General features: G+C 34.5%; 3 protein-coding genes across 3 annotated transcripts; 1 reads left to right on the forward strand and 2 right to left on the reverse strand.

Annotated features, from left to right (window-relative positions):
• Positions 1-1,377: 1,377 nt before the first annotated feature.
• On the forward strand, positions 1,378-2,787 carry LOC133336664 (twinfilin). Its single transcript, XM_061544943.1, has 4 exons — positions 1,378-1,450; positions 1,563-1,640; positions 1,760-2,535; positions 2,605-2,787. The coding sequence occupies exons 1-4, from the start codon at positions 1,426-1,428 to the stop codon at positions 2,755-2,757; spliced, it is 1,032 nt and encodes a 343-aa protein (XP_061400927.1). The 5' UTR covers positions 1,378-1,425; the 3' UTR covers positions 2,758-2,787.
• Positions 2,788-5,770: 2,983 nt separating this feature from the next.
• Positions 5,771-7,293, reverse strand: LOC133336658 (RPII140-upstream gene protein-like). Its single transcript, XM_061544938.1, has 6 exons — positions 7,106-7,293; positions 6,884-7,049; positions 6,729-6,817; positions 6,120-6,390; positions 5,966-6,055; positions 5,771-5,899 (listed from the first exon to the last, which is right to left on the reverse strand). The coding sequence occupies exons 1-6, from the start codon at positions 7,291-7,293 to the stop codon at positions 5,771-5,773; spliced, it is 933 nt and encodes a 310-aa protein (XP_061400922.1).
• A 3,733-nt stretch (positions 7,294-11,026) lies between these two features.
• Positions 11,027-12,352, reverse strand: LOC133336659 (DNA-directed RNA polymerase II subunit RPB2-like; the record flags this gene model as incomplete). The annotated part of the gene is made up of 1 exon (XM_061544939.1): positions 11,027-12,352. A coding segment is annotated over one exon (1,323 nt), but the record flags the coding sequence as incomplete, so codon positions are not given.
• Positions 12,353-12,357: the final 5 nt, after the last annotated feature.

A 12,357-nucleotide genomic window follows, 5' to 3' on the forward strand; every position in this document is an offset into this window, starting at 1 on the left:
TCGTGGAGGATTTTGAACACTGAACACAACCAAGCTTGAAATTTAATATTTTGGTTTCACATTAGAAAGAATGTCTTCTTTCTTTCCCACGCATTCCGAACTTTGCATCGGAACGACCCTAGATCGACTCGGCTAGGGATTGACAACTTTTTTGCAAGTGCTCAAACCTAATGGGAAGATTTTTTCGCCATTCTGAATGAATTCCTATATCTAGTTTTGTTATGTGTGGTATATATGCATCGCTACACATTCTAACTTCGTGCGATGCAGTTTTTGCAACAACTGAGGAGATGATCAGGTATCTTCTCATAAACTGACTGGTCGCATAGCTTTATTGCCAGCTCTGTCAGGTTACATAAGTCATCCGAATTATGGTAATTGATATCGCATACGTCATAAATGACAAAAACATCCCTAACAAGGAACTAAGTTGACCAGCAGTTGTACTTCTCCGTGAAGGGCATCAACAGGCGGTCTCCGAAGCCATAAATAGCTACAGATGAAACATAGTCATAATCCAGCAATTTCCTACAAACGACGAGAGAGTTCTTCCCAGGCAAAAATGTCCGATCCGGAAATGTCAATGTTCCCAATTCGTATCAATAGGAATTATGAATAGGTTTCTCTCCTACCAGCAAGGCCGTCACGACACAATCGTCCGTCCGAGCATATAAGTCTATTGCCTATAGACTTATGGCTAATTTCATCAACCAATGTTAATATATTTTTCTTTTTCTGATTCTTCTACCAATATTTTCAGGAAAAAACTTTCACTAGCAGTCAATCTGTTACATAAATATACCATAAAGTCTTCAACGATACCATAAAATCCGCCTGCTAAGTCGGACATTGAGGGACTTCTTCCTAGGGTTTCTTCTGCCGTTAAAGCTCTCACGATCTAATCTGGTCTATTCTTCAATTCAATTTTCTTAAAAAATCCCTCAAAAATTGAAGCAATTTTTTATACTAAATATCCGTAGAAAAATTAGTGGTATAGGTTCACTTTTATGCTAAATTTGGTGGGGACTTACCTCTCATTTTATGAGATTATATTCAGACCATTGAAACCGTCGAGATTTGAAAATTTGTATATATTCAAAAGTTTTCAAATTAATAAAACGTTTGCAATATCCCTCATATGGCCTCCTACGTAAACATATCGATAAGCAGTGTTCTTGTCGATTTCGATTATTCGATATATCGAACTAATTTGTTATTTACGAATTTTTGTTGTTGCATTTTCATTAAACCGTAGTGCGAGAGAGAGTGTGAGTAATATACACATATCCCCCAAATCCAATTTACGCCAAAAAGCACAAAATTCTATACCGAACGAAGAAATCCCCCCAAAAAAATATAGAAGTGAAATTATTATATTATAATTTTAGTTAGAATCATAATTCAATTTTATTATAAAAATAGAAAATGTCTCATCAGACGGGCATAAAAGGTAAGAATTCGGCTGTTGCCAATGAAACGTAAACAACAGAAGCAAACAAAAAAATATATATGAAAATTATTATTCTGCTTTCTTTCTTCCCCTCCACACCAACCTACCATAGCTAATGAAAAATCACTGAAAGTCTTTGGAAAAGCTAAAAGTGGAAAATTGCGTGTCATTAAAGTATCTATAGAAAATGGTGAGTTCATGCATGGAAAAACAAAAGCATATGATGTGGCCAGCGGGGCCACCTGCTGTGAAACATCAACGAAATTTTATAATCAATTAAAAATTTTTGTTTGTTTGTCTTCTTTGCAGAGGAACTGAGTGTCACCGATACTGCGGAAGTGAAAAAGGATTGGGAGAAAGATTTCGATAAATTCGTTACGCCTCTTATTGAAGAGAACGTACCATGTTATATACTGTATCGTTTGGATAGTAAAACCCAGGTGGGACCAGCATGGCTGCTGATCAGCTGGGTACCCGACACTGCCAGTATACGCCAAAAAATGGTATATGCTTCCACAAAAGCAACGCTCAAACAGGAATTCGGTTCTGCTCATATTACCGAAGAAATACATGCCACTAGCCGGGATGAGACAACTCTGGAGGGATATAAACGTCACAAAAGAGCCATTGCATCGCCAGCACCATTAACATCACGCGAAGAGGAATTAGCTGAATTGCGTAAAGTGGAAATTAATACGGATATCAATACTGAATCCAGACATCAAACTTTAGGCGGTCTCTCCTGCCCACTGTCCGAGGGAGCTAAACAAGCTATACAAGATTTGCTGCGAGGCTCCTATGATTATTTACAATTCCGCATTGATTTAGAAGCGGAACAGATACATGTCTCCCATGCTGCAGTTGTGACACTTTCTGATCTTCCAAAGCAGGTACCTGATGACCATGCTCGCTACCATTTGTATTTGTTTAAACACACGCACGAGGGTGATTATTTAGAATCCTATGTCTTCATATACTCCATGCCGGGTTATTCGTGCTCGGTCAGGGAAAGAATGATGTATTCCAGCTGTAAAGCACCGTTCCTGGAAACATTGCAATCGTATGGAATAGATGTGGCTAAGAAGGTAATTACACCCACCTAAACAATATCTGATCTATAGAAATTATTATAATTTGTTGCATTTTCTCTTCAGCTTGAAATTGATTCCGGCTCTGAACTAACCGAGGACTATCTACAAGAAGAACTACATCCAAAGAAAATGCTCCACCGACCGGCTTTTGCCAAACCCAAAGGACCACCAAATCGTGGTGCTAGACGCCTAACAAAACCACAAGAACAATCTTAATCCATGTGTGTTATTGTTTAAATTGTGTTTCTTTTGTTTGCCTCGGTTATGATCTTGAGTTTATGTTGTGTCTTGGACCGTTCTGAATGATATACATATATTTACATATACATATATTTATTTCAATATACCCATTATTTTTTGTGAACTTGCTCTGTGGTCAGTGTAAAACAATATGTCGAGAAACGAATTAAATTTGAAATGAAACCATGTAGACTGCTAAACAAAATGTTTCTGTTTCCTTTTTTTTGTATTATTTAGTCATTGATGCTCATCTTAGCCGCCGCAATATTTGTACGTTGAAGAACATGTGTGAAAATAATCTGTTTTTGTTTCTCTTTACCGATGAATGAGTGAATTATTGTTGTAAAACTCCTATTTTTTCATTGTCTATGAGATATATGTATATTTTTTTGTATTATTTTCATATATGAAATTTTTACAAATACTACATATGTATACATGTTTTTTGAGATTAGTATTTATTTTATACGCAACTTTATTATTCAATACACAAATATATGAAAATTTACTTGACATCTATTGTCGATAAATAAAATAAATAATTTTAGTTATATTTCCTATTGAAAAATAATTACTATATTAAAGTAGTATTCTATATATATCATGAAATAATTTTTACTTTTAAAATAATAAAAAAATATATATATGAACTTTACATATTCATTAAAAATTAAAAAAATATAAAATTCTTTGAGAAAAATAAAACATACTGTGGTATTCTACGAAACACATATGTATATCGTTGTCAATTTAAAGAAGAAAGAAAAATTAAATAATACGATTTATTGCAGTTCAAGTCAACAATAAAAGAAATATTTAGAATCACGAAGCTGTAATTGCATTTTTTATTAGGGGAATCAAAGAAGAGAATGGAAATTTTATAAGAAAATTACACTTATACAAATTCAAAGTACTCTCTTTAAAAAGGCTTTGACCAAAGACCTCTAATAAAATTAATTATCTTTAGATTTCGAAAACTGAATGTTCTTTTTTTTCTAATAAAAGAGTAAAGTGATTGACTGGCTTAACGATTCATCAACGCCCAAACGAAACGGCTGAAGTTAGAATCTTGAAATTTGGGGTGAGGATCACCCTTGGTCCAAAGGTTTTTGGAAATTCGTATTAGAATGGAACGAAAAGTACTAAATGTGTATTTGGCGAACCGGTGCATCTAGAACTCAGAAATTTCGATTGAGAGTCATTTATGGGGTGTAGAATATATGTAGCAAAGGGTTTTTTGGACATTCGAACTATGAGTATCTGAAAAGTACTAAATTGTACTAAAAATTGGTAAAATTTTGTAGCATGTGAATGGATAGAGCTAAATACTTGAATGCGAATTAAGGTTGAGAAGTAGGCTTGATATAAGTACATAGTTTTGGAAGTGTGTACTTATATTTATACGAAAAGTACTAAACTGTACTAAATTTGGTACAACTTGAATTTGGAGGAATGGATGCAGCTGGAATCCTTAAATTTGAAATTAACATTACCGTCGAAGTGTAGCGATATTTAGTCAGTTTTAGAAAACTGCACCTATTTGATACAATTTGAATTTTGGGTGAACCGATTGTTATGGTTTAGGATTGGGATATATAGGAAGTTTTGGAAATTTTGTACTAAATAGTACCAAATGTATATTTGGGTGAAGCGATAAAGCTAGAACACTGAAATATGGAAATAAAGTTACTGTTGAAGTGTAGGATTACTGTATGAAGTAGTTTTGAAAATTAAAACTAATGGGTACTAAATGGTACTAACTTTGGTACAATTTGAATTTTGTGTGAACCGATAGTGAAATTTTGAGTTAGGATCGTTGTTAAGGTTTAGGATTGGGAAGTTTTAGGAGTAGGAAGTTTTGGAAATTTGTACTAATGTGTACTAAATAGTACCAAATGTGTATTTGTATAAACCGATAGAGCTAGAATTTTTAAATAAGGTTACTGTTGGATTGGTGAATGGAAGTGAACCGATTGTTATGGTTTAGGATTGGAATATATAGCAAGTTTTGGAACTTTTGTACTAAATAGTACCAAATGTATATTTGGGTGAAGCGATAGAGCTAGAACACTGAAATTTGGAAATAAAGTTACTGTTGAAGTGTAGGATTACTGTATGAAGTAGTTTCGAAAATTAAAACTTATGGGTACTAAATGGTACTAACTTTGGTACAATTTGAATTTTGGGTGAACCGATAGTGAAATTTTGAGTTAGGATCGTTGTTAAGGTTTAGGATTGGGAAGTTTTAGAAATTTGTACTAATGTGTACTAAATAGTACCAAAGTTGTTTTTGGATAAACCGATAGAGCTAGATTTTTTAAATAAGGTTACTGTTGGATTGGTGTATGGAATTAGTTTTGGAAATTCCAACATATGGGTACTAAATGGTACAAGATTTGGTACAATTTGCATTTTTGGTGAAGCAATAGTGTAGAAATCCTGAAATTTTGAGTTAGGATCATTATTGAGGTGTAGGAAGTTTTGGAAATTTGTACTTGTACCTTGTTTCTAAACTGCTTACTTAGTCCATAGTAGCATCTGTTGGCCATAACAATCCTTCTCCGAATTTCAAAACTGAAGTCATTCGTTTTATTTATGGCCTTGCCAAAGTATATAAAATCTTTAACTACCTCGAAGCTGTAGTTTTCAAGTACCACAGTTGGTCCGAGTCTACAGGACGTCTTGCACGTTGATACCAGCAGCTTAGTCTTCTCGCCGTTTACTGTAAGACCCACTTTGACAGACTCATTCTCAATTTCTTCAACACATGATACTTGCCCAATGTTCGACCCATTAGGCAAGTAACATGTGTTGTTTGGTGACTCCGAAACACTTTTATGTGATATTTATTTTTTTTCATAAACCGACAGTTCTAATTATGGCCAAAAATTAAATTTTATGTATTTTAATACCTCTGATAGGTATTTTTATCAACATATTTATTTACAAACAAAAAATGAAACTAACTATAAAAAACATTATAATTTATCTACTTTTTTGATGTGATCTGTTCCGCCAATTTTGTGTGAATAGGTGTTGTTGCATTTTGTTCTGGTTTTGTTTCAGACTTTGTCTCAGGTTTTGTTTCTGTCTTTGTTTCATTTTGTTCAGGTTCCAACTACATATATTAAACAAAATACGATATTAAAGTATTAACAAAACATACATATTTTATATTAATTACCTTAATATGTTCCAATGTGATTTTTTCTCCGACTTTAGCATCGTGGGCTTTCATTATTTCTGGTGTCGGAGAATCTTCTTCAGCAGCCAACTATAATAACAAATTATATATATTTTTAATATATTCGTATTCATACTAAAAATTACATATTTACCTTATAGGTTTCAGCAATAGCCTGATCTCGATCGGTTCTCCATTTGTATTGCCAGTAGCGAACCTCTTGCATTGTAGTACCAGACAAAGACATAATTAAGAGAGATGCTCCACCTGCCAAACCTCCCAATACACCACCAATAATACCGCCAGCTGCCATACCCCTTAAGCCCATGTTCATTTTGTAAATGGCTCCGGAGAGTGTTCCAGCAGCCAAGTATTCATAAATTGAAGATTTTTCTCGGTACACTGAAACTAAGGTGACCATGCCACTATAAAGAAAATAATATCGTAATTTATTAAAAATATTCATGTTATAAAAAATCATTTGAAAGGAAAATAAAATACTTCGGAGTTGCAAATAATTTTGAAAGAATTAAAATGAGAATGAATAAGACTAACAATTGGTCTGTTACCGTATTGCAAGAATCTACTAGTTTGTACTACTTGAATCGATAATAATTTTATTTTGTTTATTTTTAAATAAATTTGTTAGTGCGAAGGAAGCATCGAATTTAAACTAAAACTTAGTTTTAACATTCTTCCCGAAATCTTCAATATTTTTGTTCCTAAAAAGATTAAGTTGACAAACTGTTTGTATTTAACTTACTAATAGGAAGTGGTGAACAGCGCCACACGCCAGCCCCATCTAAGACCGCCTCTGGCAAAACTCATAGTAAACTTGTCCTGCAGTTTTCTCTATAATAACACAATCATTAAATAGATTTTAAATCCACTTCAAAATAACTCCATCCAACCACCTACCTTAGCATCCAAATGTGACTGAAATGCTGTAGCTTGATTATTTTCCATAAAGTCCATGTATGCCGTTCTTGATTGTATAATACCGCCATAGATGCCACCAACCAAAAAACCCAAGAAACCAGCCTGATAAATGGAATTCAATTCGGGTGATATTGAACCAAATTCACTGAAGATAGACACAGTTATTTCGATTTTCATTCATAAATCATGTGCTGGACTTACTCCACTTTAAACACTTCCTTAACACGATCCCAACCGGTTTCATTTGTCGGCGGTCTCTGTACAAATGATTTGTAGGTTTTTGTTTCTTTCGAGACTTCATCATCGGGATCGGAGTGTAGCGGTAGCAGACTAAGTAGCAGTACTTTATTACGATTCCTTTGGAACAGGGATACGGTTTTCCTAAACATGTTTATTAAGTTGGGTGAAATAACTAACGAAAGGTCTAGTTCAATTGAACCATTCAATGAAAGGGAACAAATGAACTAGTTTGGGGGAAAATGTTTCCTTTTTAGTTCTGTTAACTAAGTGCCGGGCATATTTTTTTGATTTATAAAAAATTGTTTTTTTTTTTTAATAAGTAGAGCTCATTTTTTAAAACAATTAGAATAATTAAATTATTCAATTTAAACATATCCATTGTTGACTCAATTTGAATGGAAGACAAAGAAAATTATAGCATGAGAGAAAATAACAGAAACGGCTGTTAAGAGCTTTTACTCATTCACAATAGTAGTTTATGTTGTATATATTGTGAATGTTGGAAGGCGCACAAATCAGCATTCACTTCGTGTCGCTTTTATAGTTCGGTGTCGTTTTTATTTATATATTTTGGAAACTAATCACCAAAATTCTAGTGAAAATATAAAAAAAAGAAAATGTGAAAAGTGAAAGGAAAAAAATATAAAGAACTTGGTGAAGTTTTGTAGTTCATGTGCAATAAATTCGGCGAAGTTGGAAGTAGTGTATGTGTAATATGATAAAATGCAAACTAGTGCATGCGTCGGTGGCAGTAGAAACCGTTAGATTACCAAGCCCTAGAACAATTGTGATCTTTTGTTGTAAGATTTGCCGAAGTGACAATAAGAAGAAGTTTGGAGGTTCGGAAAATAGATCTGTATGGACTACCTTCCAAAGAGAATATAGAGAGGCAAGTGGTGGTGAATTTACACATTGTTGTTTGAATACTCTACATTTACTGTTGTTGTAGTAATTCTCATAACATTTTTAGACAAATACAAGCTCGATTGATTTTAAATCGTGGGAAAGGTAGGTTCTTATATCTGTGTAAAATAAGTGTCTGCGAATATAGGGAACAAGTCTAGTTCAGGGGCCCTTCACAAATCGTTTTGAAACTTTTACCACATGTAGACCTTGGAGCCCTGATTACTATGGTATCCTTTTTTTCTTGCGGAAATCGGTATTTCCGGAGATATGGGCCTCCAAAGTTCCGTTGGGATGATTTCCGCAAGAAAAAAGTATACCGTTGTAATCAGGACCCCAAGGACTACATGTTGTAAAATTGTAAAACGATCCTCGAGGGGGCCCTAAACTAGACTTAAGCCAAATTAAGACATTGTTGTTTGTAAAGAAACGATCTGCGACCGGTCCCTAATAATTCCCTCGTTTCATCAAATGTGATTCATGGAAATATTCGTTTGAGAACCCATGTTTATTTGGCCGACTGGTGCGCACAATAACTCTCGAAACGAGTAACCAATTTCATTTAAAATGTGCACATCGTACCTCCGCCACAATATCGTCAAAATTTGGCTGATTTTAATTTGATTTTATAATATCTAGTGAACTACCCGACGATCCGATTTGTAGTAAACTTTGTCTGGCTGGTCTCGAAGGAAGTAACCGATTTCATTAAAACTTTGCACATCGTAATATTTTCACCAAACTTAGATCCAGTACGAAGATCGGGAATATCGACTCACTCCTTCTGGTACCTCCCCCACAAAATGTTAAAATTGCTGCTATAAACGTATTTTACCATTTTATAGCTAATACGATTTTAACCAAACTTTTTACAACCTATTATCTTTAACAAGCCTAGATCAAGTCCGAAGATGGGACCCATTGGTCCACTCCTTGTGGTACCTCCCCCACGAATAATCAAAACATTCAATATGTATAAATTCAATATGGGGCGATTGGAAGGTTCGATTTGAACCAAACTGTGCACGACCTATTACCTTTACCAAGCCTAGATCACATTTGAAGATGGAACCCATTGGTCCACTCCTTCTGGTACCTGCCCCACAAAATGATCAAAATTATGCTAAAAATTAATTTTATAGCCAATCCGATTTTAACCAAACTTTTATTATCTTTACCGAACCTGAATAAAATCCGAAGATGGGACCCATTCTCCCACTCCTTATGTTACCTCCCCCATGAATAGTCAAAACTTTCAATATTTATAAATTCAATATGAGCCGTTTGAAAGGTTCCAAACCTAGATCACATTTGAAGATGGGACCCATTGGCCTACTCCTTCTGGTACCTCCCCCACGACCTATTACCTTTACCAAAACTAGGTCTCAAGTTCGAACATGGGACCCATTGATTCACTGCTTCTGGCACCTCCCACACAAATGGTCAACATTTTCAATATTTATGAATCCAATATTAGGCGAGTGGAATTCCCATTTGAATAAAATCCGAAACATCTATAATTAAAAATATGCCTTATAGGGTAAGTGCACCAATAGTCGGCACTTTAAGAATTTTCGCTTTTTAAACGTTTCACCATTCCAAGTGCATATTTTCCACGGTATTGTATTCAGGTTCATCTGTTTCGAAATTTTGTCTACTTCCCGATGGAATACAAATTTGTTTAATTATCTTGTATTAAAGTACATTAAATTAATAATAATCTAAAATAGTGCATTTGTGCCAATAGTCGGCACATTTTTCCAATTGTCGGCATGTTATGTACCAATAGTCGGCTTGTCACATTTTAGTTAAACAAAAGTTATATATTTAATTGATTTTTCTGCTATTTGCAATAATAAATTATTACTATGGGATGTTTCCATCAGTGTTGTATTGAAATAGTTATATAAAATAATATTATTTATTAAAATGTTAGAATTATAAAACATGGTGCCGACATTGGGAACCTGCTATCCAATTCTCGGCATGGCTAAATAAGGCATTTCAGAGGTTAAAAGTATTTGAGATTAAAATCGTGTCTTCTATTATATAAAACACTCAAAACTAATTTTTCATAAGTTAATCGTTATTTAGAGGACTTATTTAACATTTTTTCCCATTTGAGCCAAAATGATCGAAAAGATGCTTATTATTCACCCATATGCCGTCTATAGGAAAACTTTAAAATTGTTTGTTCCTAAGGTCGGCATCGATATAATTATTTTTTTAGAAATATTTTTTAATGATTTTATATTCTAAAGTATTCTCCTCTATGTTCTTTACAATTATGAAGAAGATCGTTGTGAAAAAATATAATTTTAATATAGTTACAAGTCTTTTGAAATTGTCATGCCCACTATTTTTTTTCTTAAGAAACATGAATAATCGCTAGTGTTGACAAACCTCATTGACCAAATGCCAATTTTTGACTGAATAAATGAACTTAGCTCGATTAAATTTTATACAGAGATAGATTGCAGTGTCATTGAAGATTATTCAAGGTATTTTTCATATTTAGTTATAGGATTTTGTAGTTATTTAATGTTATATAAAACAGATGCCGACTATTGGTACATGCCGGAATTAGGTGCGTTTACCCTATAAAACGAATAATAAAACCTGTGTATAACTTCGAATACATCCTCCGCATACCACCGACTGACACTTTTTTACTTGTTTTTATTTCTTTTTTATTAAACATTTTTCTCAGAATGTTTTCTTCTGATAAGTAATATTAAGATCATCTTGTTTTGGGATTTATAAAAAAATCAAAAACTTTTATTTAAAAAAATCATTTTATTAACATAGTCATAAATTATGAAATACAAAGTCATCATCATTGTTACTTATATAAATTATTTTATTAATTGATATTTGATATTAAAATGCTAAAAATTATGTATGTATGTCAATTAACCAACCATTCAACACTAAATCATTTTTCAAATTTATGTATTACTCTCATCGTCGCTTTTCTCCCTCTTAAAATACCATCAAACGTGGTGCAATATTCATAGACATTAGTTCTTGGAACAATAACTTAGCTGCATACGGCAAACGAACTTGCGAGATTTGTGTTTTATTCTTGCAACCCTTACATTCAAAGGTGTTATTACGCAGATTAGCAATGGCAATTAGCCCGCAGAAATTGCACACATGAATACGATATGGATCGGAGACTTCGAATAGACGTTCGCGCAAAAATTGTGCAGCACCGTGAGATATCTGACAATCACGTTCCATCTCACCGAAACGTAGACCACCATCACGAGCTCTGCCTTCCATAGGTTGTCGCACCAAAATCTGTACTGGACCTCTGGCTCGAGAGTGAATTTTATCGTCCACCATGTGCTTAAGACGTTGATAGTAAGTGGGACCCAAAAAGACTTGAGCGTTAATTTTGCGACCTGTATGACCGTTGTACATAACCTCATTGCCACGCAAATGATAGCCGTACTCCTGCAGGAAGGTGGAAATCTTTTGTACGTTTACAGCATCGTTGAATGGTGTAGCATCACCAATTTCGCCCTTATTCGAACCCAATTTGCCTTGTAAACACTCAATTAAATGGCCAATTGTCATACGAGATGGAATGGCGTGAGGGTTAATAATAATGTCGGGAGCCAAACCTTCGCATGTGAAGGGCATATCCTCTTGACGATACTGAATACCACAGGTACCCTTTTGACCGTGACGAGAGGCGAATTTATCACCAATCTGGGGAATACGCACCGATCTGACACGAATCTTACAAAACTTGTAGCCTTCGCTGTTCAACGTCAACATGACTTGATCCACAATACCAGTTTCAGAATTACGCAAAAACGTCGAAGCATCTCGTTTGGTGAAACGTTTTGTTGTGCTATCAAGTTCATCATCATTTTCGGGTAAAGTCATAGTTTTTCCAATGACGACATCATCACCGGATACACGAATGCCTGGGGCAATAATACCATCATCATCCAATTTGTCATAATGGGCATTACGCATACCCTGGCAGGTTTGTCGGTTGGGCTTCTCAAAGTTTTCTTCTTGATCACCGATACGTTTGTTTTCCGAATCTTTGTAAGAACGGTAAAACACAGAGCGGAAATATCCTCTTTCGACAGCGGAGGCATTCAAAATGACAGAATCTTCCTGGTTGTAACCGGTATAACAGAGAATGGCTACAATTGAATTGATGCCGGCTGGCAATTCTCTGAAACGCAAATATTCCATGGAACGGGTGGTAACCAAAGGTTTCATCGGATAGTACAGTACGTGGGCCAGTGTGTCCATCCGAACGTGGAAGTTGGTAATGTAAACACCCA

Source organism: Musca vetustissima, unplaced genomic scaffold (assembly GCF_032173495.1).
Source record: "Musca vetustissima isolate MV318-11 ecotype Yass unplaced genomic scaffold, APGP_CSIRO_Mvet_v1 utg13589, whole genome shotgun sequence".
In the NCBI taxonomy this organism is placed as follows: Eukaryota; Metazoa; Arthropoda; class Insecta; order Diptera; family Muscidae; genus Musca; species Musca vetustissima.

What these genes read in the sequence shown, in the direction of transcription:
- LOC133336664 (XM_061544943.1), top strand. Translation starts at nt 1,426, where the DNA reads ATGTCTCATCAGACGGGCATAAAAG. An exon ending in TCATCAGACGGGCATAAAAG is followed by an intron (nt 1,451 to 1,562) that starts GTAAGAATTCGG and finishes AACCTACCATAG; the next exon opens with CTAATGAAAAATCACTGAAA. An exon ending in GAATAGATGTGGCTAAGAAG is followed by an intron (nt 2,536 to 2,604) that starts GTAATTACACCC and finishes TTTTCTCTTCAG; the next exon opens with CTTGAAATTGATTCCGGCTC.
- LOC133336658 (XM_061544938.1), bottom strand. Translation starts at nt 7,293, where the DNA reads ATGTTTAGGAAAACCGTATCCCTGTTCCAAAGGAATCGTAATAAAGTA. An exon ending in CTGTTCACCACTTCCTATTA is followed by an intron (nt 6,391 to 6,728) that starts GTAAGTTAAATA and finishes TTTTCTTTATAG; the next exon opens with TGGCATGGTCACCTTAGTTT. An exon ending in TCACATTGGAACATATTAAG is followed by an intron (nt 5,900 to 5,965) that starts GTAATTAATATA and finishes TAATATATGTAG; the next exon opens with TTGGAACCTGAACAAAATGA.